Raw genomic sequence first — 25,752 nt, 5'->3', positions numbered from 1 at the left:
ATTTCATGAAAAAACCGTGCGTTAATTGGCCATATCGTGAAACGATTTCTTATCATTGATCTGCCCAAACCACATCATGATGTGGCCAAACTAAATTGGCCATTTCACGATATGCGACCATTTCGTGAAATGGCCACTCATATCATGAAATGATCAAATCTACGATATGACCACGACATATACATTAACTAGAGTTTAACTGTTCCATGTTAGTTAACTACACACAATGAATGTGGAATTAAAGCAATAGTAGATATTTATTTTAATTCAAACAGTTATGATGATGGAAATTAGTTCTATTTAATTTTACATTTTTAACAAAGGTTCGAAATAAAAAGTCAGGTTTCTTATCTTATTTTAATAAACGTAACAAAAGGTTTCATACAAACGTAGCCTATTAAATGTAAATGAGATCAAAATCTTTGGCACAACAAAGATTACACAATTTATCAGCTATGAAAATATCGTAAAAATATTAGTATACAGGAAAATACAGAGGTTTCGAAAACCGAAAATATTGTAAATCTAAACATCAACATTTCAATACACATTTGAACACAGATATACACGATTTTTCATAAAAAAATTGAATAATGTTGATTTAATATTATTGGATATAAAAAATGCTTTTTGGCAGAAATCGGAACTAAAAAAATTGGTTGCCTGTAAAGTCGGTATACGGGCGAAAGTTTTACGTGACAACGACTTTTTATGTCTGTCTCTCTCGCGCTTAGGCAGGCTTACCATGCCCGAGTGGAAGGGACGCGTGCCTCTCACTCGCTCTCATTGTGAGCGCATAACGTGAGCGGAGCGTAACGCAGTTTCTTGAAGTGTCACCCGGCAAACCAATTTATAAGACGTTGTCACGTCAAAACTGACAAAGTCAGATAAGCCTTGTTTTATTTTTAAGTTATGAGTTTTAAAGCTTAATTTCGTACCTACATAATTTATACATAATAAAGGTAATATTGAATACAACTTACTTCTTTTGAATACAAAAATGTCTACAAACATAACTACCCAATAATAAAACACAATTTTAACATTCTCATTCATAAATGAAACAAACACATGAGACGAATTCTATGCATCTGACCATCAGATTATTGAAAATCAGAACAATTTTTATCAAATTCTCAAGGCGTGGGTATTTTAAGTCGGCGTGCTTCATCCGCGTCCAAAGCTCTCTTCATTTCATAGTATTTCTGCTTGAACGAGTTCAAATCTTCGTTCACTTTGTCCAGCTCTAAACGTAAATCCGTCACTTGCTTCTCACGCATGCTTAGTTCTGAAATAGTTAAAATTGTTTTAAGAGCCTTAAAAGAAATAACTATTTTCAGCAAAATGGAAAAAACAGCTAATTAATTATTTCATTGTTAAGTATTTAATTGTGTACGTGATTTTTTGTCATTTGACATGAGAACGGTAAATTTTAAAATGGCAATATTAGAGGACACTGAATCACGATTAATTATTATTATTGAGAATTTGAGAGTAACCAAATATGCATTCAACCTATACAATATACATCTTTACTGAAATAAGTAATTGCGAAAGTTACTCTGTTGCGATTTCACGTTCAAACTACCGAACCAATTTTGATGAAATTTGTGACAGAGAAAGACTAAACGCTAGGAAAACCCGTAATATTTTTTTATATTTAGTTATAAATTTATAAAGAATAAAAAAAAATTAGTTATTAACAAATATGTACAAAAGACAAAAACAAGTAGGTAACAGATGGGTTTCTATGTTAGTTTATAAGCACGTCAATTTGTTCAATTACAGAATTCTCCGTATTACAACGTCACCACCAGAGAAAATCAGCTTGATAAATTTATATTGATGACGCACAACCAACATACTACAAAGATTGAGTTGAAAGTTAATAATAAATAATAATTAATCTTACCAGCTATTAAACATTTCATTTTCGTCGTTCTTTGTGCAAGGGCGCGCTGTGTCCTGTTCAAAGTTTGCTGAAAGAAAAGATAAATAGACCCTTGACATATTATATACTTTTCAGAGAAGCATAGCATTAATGTCCGACTCTAAAAACTCTAAATCTTTACGTGCTGATTTACACAGGGTCAGTAGAAAAGTCAAAAAGCCGAAATTGGCGCTGCGACTGACTTTAACTGTTTACATGAAGTAGTAGTGGTGCGTTTCTCACGGTGACCACACGTTTGTAAGTCAGTGGGAAAAATGAATTCACGAAAACAACTGAAACGACGATTTAATTATTTGTTGAAAAATTTATCAATTTTGCTGTTGAATGAGTTAATGGAATATATTGTAGAAAATGAGATATAACTAAAAATAAACGACAATGGGTAAGAAAATGGATTTAGGGATTTAATATCCCAAAGGTACTCGTTTTTGCCATATTATAATTGCACCAATTTTAAGGTTTCTTTTTCGTTTACGGGTCATTTTTATCGCCAGCGAAAAAAACGTGGTCACTCTACAACGCAGCGGCAATGAAAAAAACGTGGTCACTCTACAACGCAGCGGCAATGACCTATATTACTTGCTCTGTGGCAATGATTAACCAAGCACTGACTTGTCTGTTTACACGGGATTTATTTGGCTGACGCAGGGGTGCGCGGGTACCGGGGGGCGCCAACTGACTTTAAAATATTCGTGTCCGAATATTCAACTCAGCGCTGACTTCAAGCCTCTGTACTGACTTCAAATCTGTTTACACAGGGTTTTTTTCGGGTCAGGCACTGCTATGCACTGATTTGCCTCGAATTTGTAGTCAGTTACTGACCCTGTGTAAATCAGCACCCTATGTATGTTGACAAATTTTTATCAAAATTATATCCACACATTTTACAAACCATTGCACATCGTGGTAATTGGTAAAACTACGATAAGACGAATGACGATTCAAAAGTGCTTCAAGAAGTCTAATTGAAAAAATAAATGTTTGAGTTTGTTTGCATTTTCCTCTTGTCTATCTCTTACCAACTCTAACTTTCTACTCCTATTCACTCTTCACCACTCTTAGTTACGATATTTAGTTTTATAGCATTACACACATTACAATTTTATGGTAATAAATCGTTCCAGATTTTTCGCCTAGAGAAATTTATATTCTTTAATATTTTCTCCATTCTTACTTATAAGATTTTACTAATGCTATATGGGCTATGTGGTCTGAAATAAATGAATTTTATTTATTTATTTTACCTGTATCTCAGGGCTTGGTTGTAACGCAAGCATGTCTTTGACGGCGCCGTACAAATTCCTAGTTTCTTTCAATTCACGATCTTTTAGCACCAACATTTCGCTTTGGGCTAGAACTTTCCTGTAGTAAGAAGGAATGAATAAAAGAATTCAGAATTGTCAATTATTTATTTAAAATTGATATTTATTGCTGTTGCGGATTATAGATAATGTGGTATTTCTATTGAAGTTATGACATCGGTAGGAAAAGTAAGGAACGAATTCAGATACTGAAATATTTTTTTTAATAAAAAATTGAATATTTGCGCTTCAGTTTGTGCGTGCGTAGGTGTGTGTTTTGTGCGTTTATGTGTATATTATATGATGTGTGTATATGATTGATCAAGTGTGTGTGAGTGTGTGTGTGCGCACCTCTGCGTGAGGCGCAGCTTGTGCGTGAGGTGCACGCTGTCGGGGTCGGTGCCCTGCAGCTTGCGCGCGCGCGTGTGTGTGTGTGTGTGTGTGTGTGTGTGTGTGTGTGTGTGTGTGTGTGTGCGCACCTCTGCGTGAGGCGCAGCTTGTGCGTGAGGTGCACGCTGTCGGGGTCGGTGCCCTGCAGCTTGCGTGTGTGTGTGTGTGTGTGTGTGCGCGCACCTCTGCGTGAGGCGCAGCTTGTGCGTGAGGTGCACGCTGTCGGGGTCGGTGCCCTGCAGCTTGCGCGCGCGTGTGTGTGTGTGTGTGTGTGTGTGTGTGTGTGTGTGCGCACCTCTGCGTGAGGCGCAGCTTGTGCGTGAGGTGCACGCTGTCGGGGTCGGTGCCCTGCAGCTTGCGCGCGCGTGTGTGTGTGTGTGTGTGTGTGTGTGTGTGTGTGTGCGCACCTCTGCGTGAGGCGCAGCTTGTGCGTGAGGTGCACGCTGTCGGGGTCGGTGCCCTGCAGCTTGCGCGCGCGTGTGTGTGTGTGTGTGTGTGTGTGTGTGTGCGCACCTCTGCGTGAGGCGCAGCTTGTGCGTGAGGTGCACGCTGTCGGGGTCGGTGCCCTGCAGCTTGCGCGCGCGTGTGTGTGTGTGTGTGTGTGTGTGTGTGTGTGTGTGCGCACCTCTGCGTGAGGCGCAGCTTGTGCGTGAGGTGCACGCTGTCGGGGTCTGTGCCCTGCAGCTTGCGCCAGCGGTGCACGTTGAGCGGCGTCTCGAGCGCCTCCTCGAGCGCGCGCACGCGGAGACGCTCGCGGCCCAACTCGCGCTCCAAATTGAACACCTGATGTAACGATTGCTCTCTTAATTCCTCTTTTTATTACCTTTCTCGTTTATTTTGATAGTGTAAAAAAATTCATACATTATATTTATAATGATGGCTTTGTACGTTTAGAAATAATATTGCGATAATATGATTTGAACAAATCTGCAATAACATAACAATAATGTTCGTTTTACTATCTTATCATTGCGATACCTGAACGCTTACTCAAAAAATCTTAATATGTTTGTATGATTCTGCAGCTATACTGAATGTGAATATTTGTTTTATAGAACTCGACCAAAGATAAATCCTTGCGGCACCCTTCGGTAACAATCGAACCTCGTCAAGGGCGTTATACTAGAAAATATTATTTTGCAAATCCAAGACTTGAATTTAGCACTAAAATAACAGTAAGTTCCAAATTCCTTTCAACTAATAAATAATCCTAAAATATCCTAGAAACACTTAATCAAATGGCTTTTGAAAATCTATTTTGGGCATTCCCATCACCCATGACTACTACCTTCTCGTTCTGTCTGTCATATTTCGTATAAAATGGGGTAATGTATATTAAAACATACGATTTAAATTATTTTATTTTCGTGTGGGACACTCTCCGAAATATTAATAAGAAAATGACCTACTACCTTCATAATAAGATAAATATACCAACCTGGATACTTTAATTTAAAACTTACCTCTAATCTTAAGTCTGTCATATTTTCAATTCCCTTTGATAATAGGTTCTTCTCTTTGCGTAGACGTATAATCTCCAGTCGAAGAAGTCGGATGTCTTCAACTCTTTGCTCGTATTGTCGTTCACCTAGTTTTGATAAATTTTATTTTATGTATCTATCTATTTACTACCAAGTGACAGTTAAAAAATGCCTGTTGATAATTAAGTATTAGTTCAATTTCTACACGAATATGTAAGATTCACAATATTATACATAGTTAATAACATATTGTGCAAGTTAACATATTATATTAGGACTGACAGAAATTTAAAAATTTTCAGCTTCGGCTTTTCTAATAAAGAACAATAAATTTCTTCTTGAATTATTGTACTTGCTATCCTAGTTTAGAAGTACATTATAGTAGTGTAGGTATGTATGTCTTCATCACCTCTATGCAACGTTAGCTCCAATATTCGTATTTTCTCATACAATAACGCAATTTCGTCGTTCCGTCGCACGAGCTGAGCGCCGACCACATCACGTTCGCTCACCAGACCTTCCACCTCTTTTTGTAGCTTCGCTTTAGCTGCATCGCTTTCCTAATGCGATAAATGCTTGTTTAACTATGTATAATGTGAATCCTACTAATATTATATATGCGACAGTTTGTATGTTACTCCTTCACGCAAAAACTGCTGAACCGATTTTCTTGAAATTTGGCACGCACATAGATAAATAGGTAAATTGCATCAGTTACTGCTTACTTATTTTCACATACTAAATACTTTGATAAATTGGTTTTGTCAAAATAGAGCCTCCATATTCGCAATCTTACAGAACCCCTAGTTTATGAATCAAGTTCGCACTTAATTGTTTTTTACCTATATTAGTTTCAATGACATTTTTAACTAGTGAACTGGCGAGGTCAATCGGTAATTGAAATACTTATTCACACCAATATTTGAAGATCAATTGAAGTAGATTCATGTGAAGGTCTAACGTCAAATGTTAATTCGTAATTGCGTAGGTCAATTTATTTGAAACTATCGATTGGAGAAAGTTTTATTGTTAGCAGGCTAGTGTTTTAGGAGGTGTGAATTTATTGGAATTATAGAGGAAAAGCTTATCTGTCATTTTTTTATTTATTTTTTATGTTTAATATTTTGCCGTATTTAACGCCTACGTACACCAGTTTCGCATGAATGGCCTGCTAAAGAATTAAAATCGACACATATGGTAAGGATATTAAGGAAAAGGATATGCTGCAAAACATAACGTCTTCTTGCATAGCCGGGTAAAAGTAGTCCATTCAACTAAATTCTCAATGACGCACTGGTTTCCCAAAAATTATCTCACAGTTAGTTGAGGGAAATCCCAATAAACAAACGAGTGTAAAAACTAAATCAATATTATATCTTGTAATGACAACTATTTTATAATTCTCGGAAGTAGGCGACATAAATGATTTTCCGTTTTGTACAGCTGTTTGAAACCTATGGTCTATTAGTATTACTGCTATTATACTATCTAAACTTTTTAACCTCAAAGCTCTCTAGTGGGATATCAAAATTTCTGTTTTTGAAATGTCTTCATAAGCTCTTTTATTCGAAAGCTATCGAGAGGGGAAGCTATCGAAATTATTGTTTTTTGTTTTTGTATAAAAAATTACTTTTTCTTTACGTAGCGTACGTAAAGATTTTGTGACACACATTTCGTTCAATTTATTAACAAATTCAAGGATATTGCATAAAAATATACGACGAATTTTTAGCAACAATTTGAAAATACAGTAGTATTACCTGTAAAAGAATAAAAAAAAAGATTGCTAAAAGAATAAAAAAATATTGATTTAAGTGAGGATTGATTTGTAAAAAAAAATTGTCTTCCAAATAAGAGGAAATAAAAAAAAGAACGTTTAAATATTATAATCTGTCATCAATAAAAGCCAAAAGGTTAAGCACCTCGGGTCTAGAATGAAATTAGGTAGAATTTGTTCGACTAGGTATTTCTAATATTGATTATTGGTATATATTGTTTAAATAAAATGACGTAGTCGGAAAATAAGTTCTCATAGAAGTCCAATGTTATATTTGAAATTAAACATAATTTATTTATACAAATTTTTAATACATGTTGATCTACATTGTTTATTGAAAAAAAGAATGGATTATAATAATCTCTATAGGAAACCCTGATTTGAAGGGCTCTTGGACAACAATAATAAATGGGCTAACGATAATATCATAATAATAAAACAATTAATTGTAATTTACACGCTTTACCTATTTTAGGGTTCTTTAACAAATGAAAAAATGTACCTTGTCAATTTTAAAATAATATTCAATCGCAGTGATTATCAATTGAGCCCCTTATTACCGAATTACCCCTTAAGTCGCGAATTTTCTTCTATAAGAGAAAAAAAATTGACTTCTCTCTGTCATCATCATCATCATCATCAGCCCATATACGTTCCCACTGCTGGGACACGGGCCTCCTATGAGGGTACAGGCCATAATCCACCATGCTGGCCAAGTGCGTGTTGGCGGATGACACATGTCGTCGAACTTTTTAATTCTTCGACATGTCGGTTTCCTCACGATGTTTTTCCTTCACCGTTCGAGCAGTGGTGATGTTACAACATGCGCAGATAAATTGAAAAATCAATTTATTTCCTGCGCGCTCGCCTGGTCTCGAACCCCGGACTTATCGATTCAAAGTCCGAGGTCTCACCACTGAGCCACCACTGCTCTAACCACACCACTTCTCTCTGTAGTGGAAGTAAATCACGTATAATAATTTGTGTTACTATTTACAGCGCGTTCAATGTGTGTGTGTGTGTATACACACAGCGAATATGTCCGCAGTGTGTGTGTGTGGTCACCTGCAGCGCGCGGGCAAGGCGCGCCTCCTCCTGCCGCGCGGCCGCGAGCTCGGCGCGCAGGTCGGCGTGCCGCGCGGCGGCCGCCTGCACGTCGGCGCGCAGCTGCTCGGCGCGCTTGCTGCACTTGCTGAGCGCGCCCTCGCACGACTTGAGCGCGCTCTCCTTGCCGCTTATGTCCTCTTTGAGCTGCTCGATTTGGTACGCCAGCATCTGTGCGGTACACGTGTCTTACTGATATTGTTACTGTTATTAAGCTGTAGCGACGACAAGCCAATTTATGAGTTATCGAATTTCAAGTGTAGCCCAAAGAAAGTTCACACGGTAACTCATATATTATAAACAGTTCGTGCGCTATGCACGGACAGTCACAGGCTTGTCGGGACGCGGGTGGGTCGCATTAGGTCGAATATTAATTACATACGAATAAATATATGTAGTTAACGAAATATAACCTTTTGCGTAGTTATTCATCTTTTATTACACCCGCACATAACAAGCCCCTATTGCGGTGACTCCCACAAAACTATTGCATAGCTTCTATCGCGGGATTTGAGCGCGGGGACCGAATCCAGAAATTCCGTAACGAAAAACCTCACGCTGACCACTCCGACGGACACGGAGGTGTGGCTTGAATGCATAGCAGACAATAGCTTTACCGCGGCAGTCCGCGAGTGACACACGTCTTTTTTTATCAGTAGTAGCTGTTTGTGTCTGATCAAAATAGTATCTATCTGGCAGTTGTTTGTGTCTAGTAGTGTTGTTGATTCTATTTGGTATATGTTGGTAATTGTGCTTGGTATATGTAGTTGATTGTGGCTAGCATAAATAGTTGTTTGGAATTGGTATACGTGATTGATTGTGTCTGATTAATGTAGTTTTACGTGTCTAGTTATAAGTGATTGTTTGTGTCTGATATGAATGATTGTTGTGTCTGGTATAAGAAATTGATTGTGTATAGCTTATGTGGTTGTTTATGTCTGGTAACTAAGATACATAATATTGTAAATGAATGCAAAATAAATGTCTTTATTTTTCTTCTATTTACAATGACCATATAGTATTATTATTCCCTAACCTTAAGCTTCTGTTTCAGATCCTGTATCTCATCCAGCGCTTCCGTATGGTTTTTGTGCAGCATGTTGCGTTCAGCCCTCGTTGTGTCGAGTGCCACGGAGAGCTTTCTGCTGTTGATGCCCTCATCGCGGAGGGCTTTCTTGAGGTCCAGGATATCGGCGGTGCGGAGTCGGACCTCCTCTGTATCGATCAATGATTTTTTTATTGAAGTGAAACTTCTTTAGGCGCGTTGAGAGTATTATTTCAAGGTCGCGCCATGGCAATACCGTCACATGATGGAGAAAGGCGACGATTCATCTTTAAATCGTGCAAAAGTTTCACTTCTGTCACGTGTGCTCGGCACACACGCTCTTTTTTTCGTTTGCAAACGAAATAATGATGAAATAATATATGTGTGTGTAATAAGTGTAATTTTAAGTAACTTGTATAATATTAAATCAAATGATTTTGAAATAAATACGTTATGGATGAAAGCACTTGTTTTATTTTTTAATCCACATATCCTGTAATTCGATGACATTTTTGTTTTATGCTAACACTTTTACCAAAAGTATTAGATTAAGATACATATCCAAGTAAAGTAACGTGTACAGTTTTTTGATATATTCACTGAAAATACACCAAAAAAATCTAAATTTGAAAGGAGGAAATTAACATAATACTTTAAGATTCGACAATCCACACTAGTACACTATATGAAATCAAATACGAGCATAATTAAAGTCAACCGTTGCAAATTACGGAATTAATAAGGCTCCGAGGTGTAATGCTTTATCAATAATTTATTATCTGTATATTTTAATTACGAAAAACACTAGTAAGATTCATTTTAAAAACTAACTTGACTAACGTTAGCTTGTTTCATTTAGTTATACATATTGGATTTAACATTATTATTTATTACCTACTTGAATTGATTAGTATCCGGGTTAAAGTTAAGTCTTCTTCGTCATCATAAAATATCAATTACGTTAAAATAATATTTTGGTAATTCTTATACACGTATATTTTAATAGTTCAGGATACATCGCCCATTTTTGCAAGTGACTACTATCAAGCTAATTTTCCGTTTGTAGCTTTATTTTGATGAGACACCGAATAATTTCGTGTACGAAACTCTCGATTGTGGTAGCTAACAGAGATAAGAAGGATAAAAATTTTTGATTTGATGGTTCTCAAATGTTTATTACTAACTGAATGAATTTTTTTTGTTCAATCTCAAGATAATTACCTAAATTATTCGAAAAAATATTTGTCCTACAAAATCTATGGTTTGTTCAAAGAGTCCCCCTTTCCAAAGTGTATCGATAACGTGGTCATCATAAATGATTACTAACAAGCTGATTTTTTTATTTTCACTTAGTTAATGTTTATATAATTCAACAGACATATTGTCCTACAAATTGCGTAATAAATATTTGAGAACCATCAAATCAAAAAATTTTATCCTTGTTATCTCTGTTAGCTACCACAATCGACAGTTTCGTACACGAAATTATTCGGTGTCTCATCAAAATAAAGCTACAAACGGAAAATCAGCTTGATAGTAGTCACTTGCAAAAATGGGCGATGTATCCTGAACTATAAACTATTACCTAGTTAGAAAAAACCAACATGAGGTATTCGTTTTTTATAAGATTACAATAGTAATATTTTATGCAACACTAGTTTTCCGCCTGCGGCTTCGCCCGCGTTTTCAAAGAAAAACCCGCATAGTTCCCGTCCGCGTGTGATTTCCTGAATAAAACCTAGCCTATAATCAGTGCTGTGCCGATTCGATTATTTATCTAATCGATTAATCGATTATGCGAACCAAGATAATCGATTATTAATCGATTATCTTGTTCGAAATAAAAAAATTTACATTGTCTTACCTCCAGATTACAAAAATGAAACAAAACTGAATTAAATCACATATTTATTTAAAATAAAACTACTAGATATTAAAAATCAAACAAATACACCAATAATTCCCAATCAGTGACCAGTTAGCATTTAAAAAATGATGTAATCTAGATGATTTGGCAGCAGGCTGTTCCTCCTTAAATTTGTCAACTGATCTCTTGTCCTTGCAAGTAGAGGTAATTCTAAGTATTGTCGTAATGTTATTATATTTTCAGTTGAAGATGTAGATGTTGCAATAAAATTTGATTTCCTTCGCTCAAAATGATCCCAGATCGATGGTTTTGCAGTTACTTGCTCAAGTTGTTGTGATTGTGTAATTACTAGCTCACTATAGTCCCTTGAGTGCTGTTTCTGAGATAAATTAGTTCTTCAAGACAACGTTGTTGGGCATTTGTTGCATTACTATCCGTACCGAAACCGAGTTTTTTAAAACGTGGATCCAGCAGACAAGCTATTGCCACATGTTTGTTGTGTAGGGTTACCATAACTTAAATGGCTTACTCCCAATCGATTGTATCGAAATGATAATCGATTGCAAACGATCATCTTGATAATCGATTAATCGATTAATGATAATCGATTCCGCACACCACTACCTATAATGAAGATGCAGCTTTCAAATGGTGAAAGAATTTTTGAAATCGGTCCAGTAGTTTATGCCTGAAAACCATACATACATACATAATTACAAATCTATCCTCGTTATAATATTAGTATAGATATGGCAAAATTGAATGCGTAGTTATTCATATAAATATCCTATTTGAAATTATCCCTATACTAGAAAAATGTAACATTGTTTTTCTAAGAAAATATTTCATATGCATTTACAAGATGTGGTACCTACTAAGAATAATTTCCCTCTCAGACAGGATAAAAATTTCTAGTTTACTTGCGAAAAGCTGAATGCAATATTATACCTACCGCGCATGTGGTCTATCATCTATACTACAATATTATTAAGCTGAAGAGTTTGTTTGTTTGAATGCGCTAAACTCAGGAACTACTGGTCCGATTTGAAACATTCTTTCGCTGTTAGATAGCCCATTTATCGAGGAAGGCTATAGGCCCATATTATCACATGGATAAGAGCGACAGGAGCGGAACACTGCGGGTAAAGTCGAGGAGCATAGCTAGTAGTCTAATATTGATAACAATAAACTTACCGGATATTTCGTCAATTTTCTCATTTAGAGCTATTGTGTCTTCAAGCATTCTGTAAAATAGAAAGTTATTTGAAATAATTACACATCCATACTAATATTATAAATGCGAAAGTAACTCTGTCTGTTACTCAATCACGCCGAAACTGCTGAACCAATTTTCATGAAATTTGGTATGGAGATATTTTGATATCCGAGAAAGGACATAGGCTACTTTGTATCCCGGGAAAATGACGCAATCCCGGAAATTCCACGGGAACGGGAACTATGCGGGTTTTGCTTTGACTGCCCGGGCGAAGCCGCGGGCGGAAACCTAGTTGTACATATATATTTTGATTAGTAATATCATGAAGACCGGAAATTTCTAAGATTCGAGAAAAAATAATTGAATAAAAAGTCTGGTATGCCTTTTTATTATTTTCAAGTCTGGTTTGTTATTTTATTATCATGTCAAGTCTGGTCAGTCTGGTCAGTCTGGTCTAGTCACATAGACCAGACGATATATATCGTCTGATTGACCAGAACGTCTCATCACCTGTCCTTATCCTTCTCCAGCTGTCTGATGATGAGCCGCTGCTTGTTCACCTGCGACCCGGACACCTCCAGTTCATGCTCCAACTGCTTCCGCCGCTGTTCTTGGCGGCTGATGATTAACAGGTTCTCCATGGCTTCGTCTGATGAAAAGTTTCTTTGATTTTAAGTAGTTAGTTTTAAGTAATAGTAGTTTTTATGAAAACAGGTGTTCAAGTGAATGTATGAACGAAGTAAAGTATAAATTATGTGCCTTGATCATGGAATGATGTATGCAACTTGTAGGATTGGACTCAAATGATTACGAAATTAAAAGCCAAAAGAAATATAATTCAGCAGTTATTCTGAACATTCAAATACGAATTACATAATTATGTTTATTCATTTTTGGAAAAAGAAACAATATCAGAAAAACTACTTTGTTTATTATTTACTTTAGCCAAATGTTTTCAATTATTTGTATGATTCAATTCACTGATGCCATAATATTATGATCACGAAAAAAATAATCTTTAGTATAATTAACTCACTCTGAATCTTCTGCATGTTCTTATTGAATATCTCCTTCTCTCTGTTCATGTTCTCTATCTCTCTTCTATCAGCTTCAGCTTGTTTCTTGTTTAACATGATCTCTCTCTCCATGACGCTCACTTGCTGTCTCAAATTCTCTCTGTTATAAAACAAACCTTTGTTTTTTTATTTCATTTCATAAAAAATAATTTTTAAGATAACCATAAATCAACAACTATGGACTATTTGCTCTCTATGGAAAAAGTGACCTTTAAAAGAGTCTGATTTTCTAGCTGATACTTCAAAAAACTGACTGAATTATAAGCGCGTTAAATACAAAAATTTCGAGTTTGAATTTGGATCGAGTTCGGTCATCATTGAAAAATATCCTTCACAACCAACAATAATTCGCGTAATCTAAAGCATTCATTACCAACTTCCGAAAACCTCACATTCTAACACTTACGAAAACCTCTTCTATAACATCATCATCATCACCAAAATCATCACCGATATCACCATCACCACCACCAACCTATCATGTTCCACTCCGGCCTTGGCCTGTTCCAACAGCTGGTACTTCTTCATCTGCTGCACGCCCTGCTTCGTCAGCTTGGACACTTCGTTGCGCAGACGGTTTCCATCGTCTATCGTGTTCTATATATAGATTTTTATTTTAGGCCCTACTAATATTATAAATGCGAAAGTTTGTGAGGATGGATGTGTATGTGTATGTTTGTTATTCTTTCACGCAAATACTACTGAACCGATTACAATGAAATTTAGCACACATGTAGAGGGTAACTTGGATTAACATATATGATAGATTTTATCCCGTAAATCCATTATTTCCATTACTGTATTTCATAGTTTGAAAGAAGCTTTCTTAAGAGATCACGAAATTCTAAACAGACTATTCCACAATCTAAACAGGAAAAAATCACACTTTTTTGAAATAATGAATTAACCTTTTGATACACTTACGCTATGTTATCAGACAACTTTTACTACCTAATTGTGAATATTTTAGTGTCGTGTACCTAAAGGTCGATACAATTAATATACCTATACCCAATATATAACAAACCTGTCATTAAGCATTATCAAAATGATATCCTAATTCCTAATACACAATGTTATTGAACTTTAGCAAAAAACACTTCCGAATTTTTTTGCTTCCGTGTTTTTTTGATAATAGCAATTGCAAATCTAATTTACATGTAAGTTTTGTTATTGACAAACAAAAGTGGATAAAAAAATGAAACTACTTTTTTCTAATAGATATACATATGCGTCACGCCATGACATTATAAAAAAAAAAAAACTTTCAAATATTTCTTTTGGTTTACGCATTTAAATGTTTTAGAAATCAAAATTTGTTAAAGAACAGAAAAAACGTCGATCGAACCCGCCTTACCCCGCATTTTTTTAAATTCTTTTATTTAAAATTTATTAAAAAACAAATGTTTTGAAGTGAAACTTCTTTAGGCATGTTGAGAGTAAAATTTTAAGGTCGCGTCATGGCAATACCGTCACGTTATGGAGTACGTCATGTCTTCTTGCCAAAGAAGTTTCACTTCTGACACGTGTGTTCGGCACACACGCCTTTTTTATTGTTTTATTGCAACATTTACCTTAAGTTCCTTACTAGTGTTAGTTAACGCTTGTTTAGTTTTATCAAACTCAGCATTAGTAAAGTCAAGCTGTTCTCTAAGTTGAGCTGCTTTATTTGAAGCTGCTTCTTGTTCCTGTTGAGCTACATCCAGCTTGTGATTTATATCTTTGAGCTGTCTGTCGCGTCTGTCGATCGTTTTCTCTGCTTTTGTTAGCTGAAAATTCAGATTTGCTTAGTAAGTATGTAAAATTAAATTAATATTAGATATCTAAAATAAATTTAGAATTTCTGTTTGTTTGTCCTTTGGATTTCGTATAATTTTATTTGGCACTTAAGTATTTCTATCAACTACCTTTAAATTAGTTCCTTTTATTCATGTAACCTGTGTTGTAAACAAAGGTTTACGTCAATTTCTCAAAATACCATTATAATTATTTCTACAAAGAGAATCAAAATTGTTACATTTCGTAATTTAAATCGTTATTTCTTACCTTATCTTTAAGACTGTTAATTTGATTCCCTCGACTTTCCACTTCACTTTTAAGTGTCGTACTCTCACCTTTGAGATGATCCACTAGTCTGTTTTGTCTAACTGCATTGTTATCTGCTTCCTGAACAGAAACATCTGTATTAGAAATATGTAAAGAGATATCTTTTTCATTCAAAACACTTATCAATTTTAATTTTAAGAATAGATTTTTTAAATAAACGATACGATAATGCTACTTTTAAAGATTAAGTTATGCCTTGTTTTTTGCCAATTTCAAGTTTAATTTGTTAAAATTAAACTGTTAAAAAAGTATGACTTAAAATATTTACGTGTTGTTGCGAAAAATCTAAAATACGCATCTAAAATACTCTTCACTCGCGTCATTATTCGCGCATTTATTTATTGCGTCTTCCCTTTTTAACCGACTTCAAAAAAAGGAGGAGGTTATCAATTCGGCCGGTATGTTTTTTTTTTTTTTATGTATGTACACTGATTACTCCGAGGTTTCTGAACCGATTTACGTGATTCTTTTTTTGTTCGATGCGGGATGGTGTCGAATTGGTTCCATAAAAATTTTATTCGGATCTAGGCCCAGTAGTTTGTATTTTATGAGCATTTTTGTCTGTATTTGTAAATGTTGCAAGTGCAAGTTTGAAGTCGGTTGTTTTTAATGCAGTTATCACTTGTTAATAAATAATTATTGGTTACTGATACAATAAAAATACCATTACATCTTCAAAAAATCACATGCAAAATGTAAACACACTTCACATTATGTCTACATACCTCCAATTGTTCTTCCAATTTAGCTATATTCTCATCAGCTGCTGTATTCTTCTGTTCCAACTCCTCTATATAACCGAGTGCATTGGTTAATCTCAATTTGACTCCATCCAATTCACCTTGAAGACGTGCTTTTTCCTTTTCGAATTTCTCTTTTTCTTTTACCGCTGATGTTGCACCTCTAGAAGGTTTAATATAGACTATAAGATAATCTGTGAAACTAAATTACGATTGATTTTTTGATAATATCGTGTTGTTTCAGGATTATTTCTATTTCTTACAAGATTTAACAGCTATAGTACCATAAATAAGTTATACAGCCTCACGACATTCCTTCAAATCATAAATTAAACCACTAACCACTCGACCCGGCTTCGCTCTAGTTGATCCGCTATAAAAGTAGTAAAATAAAGTCTTTGTCACTCAGTAATTTTTACCTAGCTCAGTGCTCACATGTAAGAATCTGTCCAGCAGTTTTTGGGTTACTTCAATTACAAAGCCACATAAAAAACACAAATCTTCTTTCTATTTATTATATTTATCACCAAAACTAACGCATCATCGTCCCCCGCGCGTTTCCTTGCATCTAGCTCTTTCTCCAGCCTTGTGACGGTCTTCTTCATCGTCTCCAGAGATTCCACGCTTGCCAGTTCTCGCGCGTGCATAGCGTCCGCTAGCGCTCGGGCTTCCTCTGTTTAATCGAAACTATACTTTTATTTCATCTATCTTCTTATAGATAAATAATTAAATATTTCAGGACAATTTTCACACACGATCGATCCCATACTAAGCTTTCGCTTGTATTATGGAAACCAGATGGCTGATAAACATACATATATAATTGTTAAATAAATACTGATATAGATAACTAGCTTTCCGCCCGCGGCATCGCCCGCGCAGTCAATTAAAAACCCGCATAGTTCCCGTTCCTCTGGGATTTCCGGGATAAAACCTATCCTATGTCCTTTCTCGGGTATTAAAATATCTCTATACCAAATTTCATGCAAATTGGTTCAATAGTTAAGGCGTGATTGAGTAACAGACAGACAGACAGAGTTACTTTCGCATTTATAATATTAGTATGGATTTACACCCAGACACAGAGCGAATACCTATGGTTATCACACAAATATTTGCCCCGGGTGGGAATCGAACCCATGACTTCTGGATTGGAAGGCAGGGTCAATAAGTACATCTTATACAGGGTTACTTGTAAAACACCAGAAACCTCGCAGGACAAGATAGCTAACATCATAAGTAACAACATTTGTTCTACGGCTTTTGAAAATTTGTTAGATTTTATTTTCATACAAAAATAAATATTCATTTCATTTTCCATCTGAATATTATAAACTCTATGCGCATCACAAAAATTACGTAAACAAAAAGCGAACGAGAGGGGGAAGGGGGCGTCGCGTCGTCCTTTCGATGAATAGAACATAGACTTACAAATGTTAGGAGAGTACAATAAAAGTTACATCTATTTCATCTAACTAATAATCTATTTTTTTGGAGCGCGAGCTTGCTCTATCATCTATGTTGGCTTAATAAAACTAACGTTAAAACTGTAACCTATCTGAATTATACATAATATTATACACTAAAATTATAAATGCACATCCCTTCTACTTGACTGTTACGGTTTCACGCCTTACCCACTAAACCGTAGTAAATTTGATTAAAATCAGACGTTTTAATTAAATTTCCTACTACGACAAAGTAGACCTTCGGAAAGGCTATTTTTTACGAAAATAAAATTTAAAGGGAGAACATTATATACACGATGATCGTGGTATTCTATATTCGATTGGATAATTTATTGGCAACTAGCTTTCCACCCGTGGCTTCGCTCGTTTTGTCTAAAATCTATTAAATTATTTAAAACCTTCCTCTTGAATCATTCTATCTATTAAAAGAAACTGCATCAAAATCTGTTGCCCAGTTTCCAAAATTGAAGCATACATATGGACATAGGGACAGAGAAAGCGACTTAAGATTGTAAACCAAAAACACACGAATTATTTAAAAAAATAAGAATTTTACAGCACTATTATCATAGCACAGGAATAAAAATATTGTTTAAAAAAATTATATTTATTTTATCCTACTGATATTATAAAATATTTATCGTTTACACAAATACTAGGTACTGAACAGATTGCAAGGAAATTTGGTATGTAGGTAGCTGAAGACCCAGACTAAGACATACTACTTTTTATCCCGGAAATCTCACAGATCGATAACTATACGGTTTTTTTTTTAATTAGTAAGTATTTAATATTTACGATCAACGATATAGAAACGATCACTTACCAATCTCAGCTCGCAACTTATCAATAGTTTTATTCGAGTCAGATATTTCATTGAGGTAGGTGTTAATAGCGCCATCGTAACGACCCACTTTATGCTGCAATGTGTTATTATAATATTTACTATTATAATTATGCATATAAAATAAATAGGCTAAATATCTATTGAAGAACGTTGTAATTTACGTGTTACTATATCTGTTTGTATAGATATAATTACCGTTAAACCAGCTATATTCTCCTGGTGAGCGATATTCTCTTCCTTCAGCTTATAATAAGAGTCGTATAGCTTTGTATATACGTCTGTATATAATTTGAGCCCTTCTGACTCTCGCATTTGTTCGAGAACCTAAAACAACAATTTAGAAGATGACTAGCTACTATTAACTTACTCATGTGGCTTTGGTCATGTGTATATTACAGGGTAGTAACTATCTATATATATATAAAACTCAAAGGTGACTGATATAGTGATCTATCAACGCACAGCCCAAACCACTGGACGTATCGGGCTGAAATTTGGCATGCAGGTAGATTTTAGGACGTAGGCATCCGCTAAGAAAGGATTTCCCGAAATTCTTGCGGGAACGGGGAAAAACGGGGATGCACGTACAAAGTCGTGGGCGGAAGCTAGTTATTTATAAAACCTTATTTTTGTAACAACAACTTGAATTGTCGCCTCTTAATTTAAAACGGGCATTTGTATTTTCATAAAATATGTTCAACTACATATAGCGTATCATCGCACATTTATTGTCTCTTGAATTATCAGGCCATACCATTAGGTAGAGTTTAAAAAACTGGTTTACCAATTAATTTAAATAGAAACAATAAAGTAAAATAAAAAATATATTAAATCAGTCATGTGTTGCGTATAGCTGTAAATGTACAAATCCTATTTCTTAATAAAAAAAGGATTCTTTATATTATGTGTATCTACGTTTTTTTTACCGCCAAGTATGTAAATAACATATTTGTGTTAGCATATTTTTATGTCGACACATCAAATGAATAGTATTTTTTTTTGATAAAAATATTATGTCTAAACGAACAATTCTTATGCCTATTAATAAAAAAAAGACTCAAAAGTATTTCTAACTACACCCATAACATAAACAATGCCGCAGGCTAAACTAGTTAACCAAAATATTACTCTTTCATATTCCTTCTCTGCTTCCGTAGTTTCAGAACCAATGACGATAGCAGCCCCAAAGTCTTCTTCCTCCACGGTATCCATTTTAAATTATAAATACAGCGAAAATAACTTAGCAAAACAAATGTCGAAAATACTGGATTGTTTACGGCGTTGCTATGGTTACGAGTTGCTACAGATAAGTAATAAAATGGATAATAAAATAGTGGTAAAATATATATAGATAATGTGATAAGAATTACTAATAAAATGCTTAGATTTTATTAGTTGACTAAAATAAGTAAAACTCTGCGTTGCTTCAGATCCGGTCTCTATATAAAATATCATCAATATCTGTTAAACCTTTAAGGTGTGATTGAACAAACAAACAAATATTCTTACAGATATAACTAACTTTTCCACTTGATAAAACGTTTACCTTTATCAAAATTAAGCAGCAGTTCGGGCATGATATTACAACAGACAGACAAACAGAGAAAATTAAGCCTTGAAAATTTAAATAATAACAATAGGAATTAGGATATCCACTCCTATAGCATATTCAAAAATCGTTTGAGAAAATCATTGACCATAAGGTCAAAACTATCAATAAATTGATTAAATTGACATGACCACGTACCTAATTGGGGCAAGGGGCAATAATTGTCCCATAATGAGGAAACTGGTCATTTTACAATTGTAGCGGGGACTATATTAATGTAAATAATTATGGGTCTAGAATTTCTTCGAGGTTACCGGGAGTCTTTTTGGAGAAAAATAATCAAAATTCCTACCTGGTCACCTTTGTAACTAAGTGTTGTAAAATACTGTTTAGAGAATAGGTTGTTCATTAAAAATTTAATACACATGAAATTTTGTAAAATTTGGTCAAACTTCACGACCAAATTTCGTAAAATTTGGTCGTGGAGTTTGCATATATGCTTATCTATCTGTATTCAAAATTTCACTCACTTTTTACCAAGTTTTTACACATTCATGCAAAATATTTTATCTATTAATATTATTACTTAGTAAAAAGATCCTTGCACTTAGTTTACTGTGAAGTTATGTATGGATAAACAAAATTAATAAATTAAGTTTGTTTATAAACACAACCGGACATTGTATGTAGATTGTACGTCTCTACGGGGAATAACTGTGGAATGTGGGACTGATATGGAAAGTTGTTAATTAATTATTATTAATAAATAGAGTAAATACAATAAACCAGAATGCATGATTCAGTCGCTCAATGAAACTGGGATTCCCTGCATATAGAATGTTGAGCTTTCATTTGTTGTAGAAACAAGTTATCCCTATATGGAATTATAGGTTTTAATCCTGTATTCATATAGGCTTATATTTATAATAAAAATGAATCGCTTAATGTGTTAGTAAGTGCAAAACTCGAGAACGGCTGAACCAATTTCGTTATTTTTTTTAATATTCCTTAAAGTAGATAAGATGAGATGGTTATAAGATAAGATGGTTCTTATGGAGGTTCTTACCACGGGCGAAGCCGGGGCGGACCGCTAGTTTATTAACCACTTGTATTGTTGTTACCTACTCAAATAAATTTATGTATTAAAAATGAATCGTCGAGTGTGTTTTTAACAATGACCTATTATACTAGTAGACGCGGCATACGCCAACATCATTGCCCTAAAAAACAGCGTAATTAATACATACCTACTTACTAACGCATTATCACCAATACAGTTGTTCTCTCTTTCACTCTCACGCACGAGACATAATACATGTCTCACTCATGTACTTCGTAATAACAACTGCCGATTAAAATACAAAAAGAACGTCCAGCGTCCAGCCACGACGCTGAATGGTGCGTGACTAAGTGAGCCCCGGGCACTTAGCTGAGTTTTTTCTTGCCAAAATAGAGAGCGGGTAACGTATCTAGCTTTTTTTATATATCATAGGTTTTTAAGCGTAAATCTCAAGAGCTCGAGCGGCTCTACAAATCCAATTTTTTAAAAGGCAATTTTTTAAACGTTTTTGTTAAAGGCACGAGGAAGTTTCTTATGGAGAGAAAATACGAAAAAGGGGCAATAGGGTAAAACAACGTCTGCTGGGGCACTAAATAAATTAATCTTTTATTGCTCCAAATACATTGAATACATATTACATACTAGATTTCCAACCGCGGCTTCGCCCGCGTATTCAAGCAAAACCCGTATACTTCCCGTTTCTGTGGGATTTCCGGGATAAAAAGTACCCTATGTCTTATTATTGGTCTTCACCTACCTACATACTAAATTTCATTGTAATCGGTTCAGTAGTTTTTGCGTGAACGAAAGACTACTGAACCGATGAAATAATATTAGTAGGATGCATACAGACAGCTATTTCTTTCCTAAACTTGTATGAGACAGCGGTTGTTTCATAAAATAAAATTAATTTGAAAATTAATAGAGCAGTTTTGTTAGTTAATCGTAACAAATAAAAAATCTAATCTTACTTTGTTACTTATAATAATATTAGTTTAAATTAGATTGAAGGTTAAGATTAACGTTTTTGTTAATAATTTTAATAAACTTATAAACCGTGAAACTTAACGCAAGGAAACGCTGTGAATCATCTTGAAATTTTACGTTATTGGTTTTACACCAACTTACTTATTTCTTATCGATAGTGTCATTTTTTAATAAACTAGCAGTCCGCTCTGGCTTCGCCCGTAGTACATGTTGTACATACATAAGTATGTACAACATGTACTACGGGCGAAGTGTTTCTCTACATAAGAACCATCCTCGTACTTCAAGGAATATAATAAAAAAAGAATTTTCGAAATCGGTTCAGCCGTTCTCGAGTTATGCGCTTACCAACACATTTTGCGATTAAATATTATATCTGTCTAAATTACATAAAACGATAAATTGTACAATTACTTAGTTAATGGTCCAATTAACAGTAAGTAATTAGAATTAAAGTGCAAATAAAATCTAATGTTAATTATAACTTCGTTTTTAATGTCTATTTTTATTTATTAGAATGTAAAGTTAATCTGAGAATTGTAATGGGAAATACTGTTAGTCATTGCTGTGTGACCTAGTTAGTAAGACTTTTAAAGAGTGCCATTATACTTACTTAGTACCAACTCAATAACTGCGTGAAAAACAACCGAATTCAAACTTGCACTTGCAACATTTACAAATACAGACAAAAATGCTCATAAAATACAAACTACTGGGCCTAGATCCGAATAAAATTTTTATGGAACCAATTCGACACCATCCCGCATCGAATAAAAAAAGAATCACGTAAATCGGTTCAGAAACCTCGGAGTAATCGGTGTACATACATAAAAAAAACATACCGGCCGAATTGATAATCTCCTCCTTTTTTTGAAGTCGGTTAAAAAGTGACTACTGTTTTATAACATTCAAGGGATTTATTTTTAAATAATACAAAAAATTGCTCCTGTGAAAGGCGAAATGCGATAGTTGATACCGCTTTGTGGTCTTTTTTTTTTAAATCAGAGAAATGGATGATTTTGCTGGATGATGCTTCAAACAATAACTGTACTGTATTTTAAACACACTTTTGAATTGTCATAGCGAATTATTTGCTAAAATAATATTAGCTTACCTACAATAGATATTAAAAAAACACAAAAAACAAGTAGTCGGATATTATAGTTTTAACATTCTTGCTAGTCAATATTTATTATGAAGTTACTAGAAAGTTTATTATTCTGCTAATCAAATAGTCTAGACTCTAGAGTTCTAGACCATAATATTATTCAGTTATTAAAAATATCGATTACTAGGTTTCCGCCCGCGGCTTCGCCCGCGCAGTCAAAGAAAAACCCGCATAGTTCCCGTTCCCGTAGGATTTCCTTGAATGCGTCATTTTCCCGGGATAAAAAGTAGCCTATGTCCTTTCTCGGGTATCAAATTATCTTCATACCAAATTTCATGAAAATTGGTTCAGTAGTTTAGGCGTGATTGAGTAACAGACAGACAGACAGACAGAGTTACTTTCGCATTTATAATATTAGTATGGATTAATACATAATTTATAATCTTCCAATTATTACATAATGGAATCAAGATATATAAATCATGCATCGTTCACCTTGTGTTTAACATCCAAAATAATTTCCTCATACCTCTTACAAATACTTTTTATGAATTATGTCTATGTTAAAAAAAGTTTTAAATAGAGGAAGTTCTACGGTGCGTTTATGATTTATAAGAACGCATACATATGTACAATATATTAAAAAAAATAATTACACTCATCATCAGTCTATTTTATTATAAACAAGGTCCCGGCTTCGCCCGTGGTAAATGTTAACGTTTTCCCTCCATAAAAACCGTCCTTACACTTCAAGGAATATTATAAAAAAAATTACGAAATCAGTTCAGCAGTGTTCGAGTTTTGCGGTTACCAACACATTTTGCGATTCATTTTTATATTATAGAAAATGATTAAATGGTAATTATGATAAGTTATCATGTTCCCACTGGTGGGACTCGGGCCTCATAATATGAGGGTACAGGCCATAATCCACCACGCTGGCCAAGTGCGTGTTGGCAGACGTCACATGTCGTCGAACTACTGTATTCATTCTTCATTAGTACTGTAGGTTTAGTTTAGTGAAACGACATATCACTAAGCCTTATATTAAAAAGAGACGAAATAAACGGGAATTTATTTTTAATTCATAATATATTCGTGATATAGATTTGCTCCTAGAGATTTTGTGTAATGTCTGATTTCGCCAATTTTCTGCGACATATAAAATGTCAGCTTCTCGCGTTAATAAATCGAATATTATTAAGATCTGTCCAGCTGTTCTTGATTTATTTAGTTTTAAATTGTGCAAATTATTTTTATTTTTAACAGCGTTAAAATTTGAATCTATACTAATATTATATAGCTGAAGAGTTTGTTTGTTTGTTTGTTTGAACGCGTTAATCTCGGGAACTACTGGTCCGATTTGAAAAATTATTTCGGTGTTAGATATAGCTTATTTATCGAGGAAGGCTATAGGCTATATCATCACGCTACGACTAACAGGAGTGGAGCCACGAGGATGAAACCGCGCGGAGCAGCTAGTTCAAGATAAACACAATCTAATATGAAGGAAAATAATTGGGTCCAAAAATAAATTAATTTTAGAAATAGTAAAAACTGATTGTGTTACATATTTATTTTGTTTCAGACAAACTACACGAATAAATAAAACAATATTTTAAACAAATACTTATGCAGATACTTACATTATAAATTTACTTACATGCTACCCAAATTAAACATTTGCGAAAGTAAACTGAATATTTTTTTCAAAACGTTCTTTATTTTGTAATTTTAGTTTACAAAACAACAACAACCGTAAAACCGTAAATAAATAATTTTTTAAATTACGTATTACGAAACAATTACGCATTCCTGTCAGAAAGATTATTTTTAAATATTCTCACGAATTTTTTGCAAATAAATTACTAAAAATAGAATAAAGTTTAATAATGAAAGTACTTTACCTTGATTTTTAAAACCAAAGGCTTCCTATTAAAACGTTTTTAGTTAATGAATGAAGCTGTTAACTGTCTTGTTCAATGGAGCGTTTTGTTCTGGGTTCGATTCTCATAATCCTTAGTAATATTATAATTCAATAATAGATACTAATTTTCAATTCAATTCAATTTTTTCGAAGAGTGGCAATTACTAACATTATAACCGCGAAAGTATGTTTTTTTGTTTGTGTGTCTTTCACGTCGCAACGGAGTGTATTTATTGTATGATTTATGTGTCTAGTGATATACATTGATAGGATAGTAAAATATTTTTATATTATATGCATAAAATACACTATTTATAATAATTCTTTCACACAATACCAGCAACAGAAACGAAACTTTAGGAATTCTACCTTTTAGTATGAGCGAACCGATTTATATTATCCACTAGCTGTGCACCCCGGCTTTGCTTGTGTTACACAGTCGAAGGTTGGTCGTATTCAGACACCTTCATGGATTCATGCGCAATCTCAGAGTATACATTAGCAATGCACAACACTTTGCTGAAGATAATCACATAAACAAATGTATTGTACGATTACGATTATAATTAGTGTTGCCCAAATGCAAGAACAAGACGAGACTTAGCCAGTCTTGGTCTTGGTCTTGCGCCAATACACCTGGTCTTGGTCTTGGTCTTGGTCTTGCGCCAATACACCTGGTCTTGGTCTTGCGCTCTCAGTCTTGGTCTTGGTCTTGGTCTTGCAGCAAGAGTCTTGCAAGTCTTGCAATTAC

The 25,752-nt window shown here is 34.5% G+C and overlaps 1 protein-coding gene across 1 annotated transcript; it reads right to left on the bottom strand.

Moving 5' to 3' along the window:
• Positions 1 to 902: 902 nt before the first annotated feature.
• LOC123702923 (cilia- and flagella-associated protein 58-like) lies at positions 903 to 19,582 on the bottom strand. The gene is made up of 19 exons (XM_045650773.1): positions 19,499 to 19,582; positions 18,566 to 18,694; positions 18,350 to 18,443; positions 16,592 to 16,727; positions 16,040 to 16,217; positions 15,255 to 15,374; positions 14,783 to 14,977; positions 13,684 to 13,805; positions 13,169 to 13,308; positions 12,643 to 12,781; positions 12,111 to 12,160; positions 9,041 to 9,219; positions 7,966 to 8,175; positions 5,533 to 5,683; positions 5,106 to 5,230; positions 4,268 to 4,425; positions 3,196 to 3,313; positions 1,913 to 1,979; positions 903 to 1,288 (listed from the first exon to the last, which is right to left on the bottom strand). The coding sequence occupies exons 1-19, from the start codon at positions 19,580 to 19,582 to the stop codon at positions 1,137 to 1,139; spliced, it is 2,547 nt and encodes an 848-aa protein (XP_045506729.1). The 3' UTR covers positions 903 to 1,136.
• Positions 19,583 to 25,752: the final 6,170 nt, after the last annotated feature.

The sequence above is a fragment of the Colias croceus genome, chromosome 24 (genome assembly GCF_905220415.1).
Source record: "Colias croceus chromosome 24, ilColCroc2.1".
Lineage (NCBI taxonomy): Eukaryota > Metazoa > Arthropoda > Insecta > Lepidoptera > Pieridae > Colias > Colias croceus.
Note: the sequence above shows the minus strand (reverse complement) of the source record. Positions and strands in the feature narration are given on the sequence as shown.

What these genes read in the sequence shown, in the direction of transcription:
- LOC123702923 (XM_045650773.1), bottom strand. Translation starts at nt 19,582, where the DNA reads ATGGATACCGTGGAGGAAGAAGACTTTGGGGCTGCTATCGTCATTGGT. An exon ending in CTGGAGAAGGATAAGGACAG is followed by an intron (nt 12,161 to 12,642) that starts GTGATGAGACGT and finishes TCTATTTTACAG; the next exon opens with AATGCTTGAAGACACAATAG. An exon ending in AACCAAGCCCTGAGATACAG is followed by an intron (nt 1,980 to 3,195) that starts GTAAAATAAATA and finishes CTTTTCTTTCAG; the next exon opens with CAAACTTTGAACAGGACACA.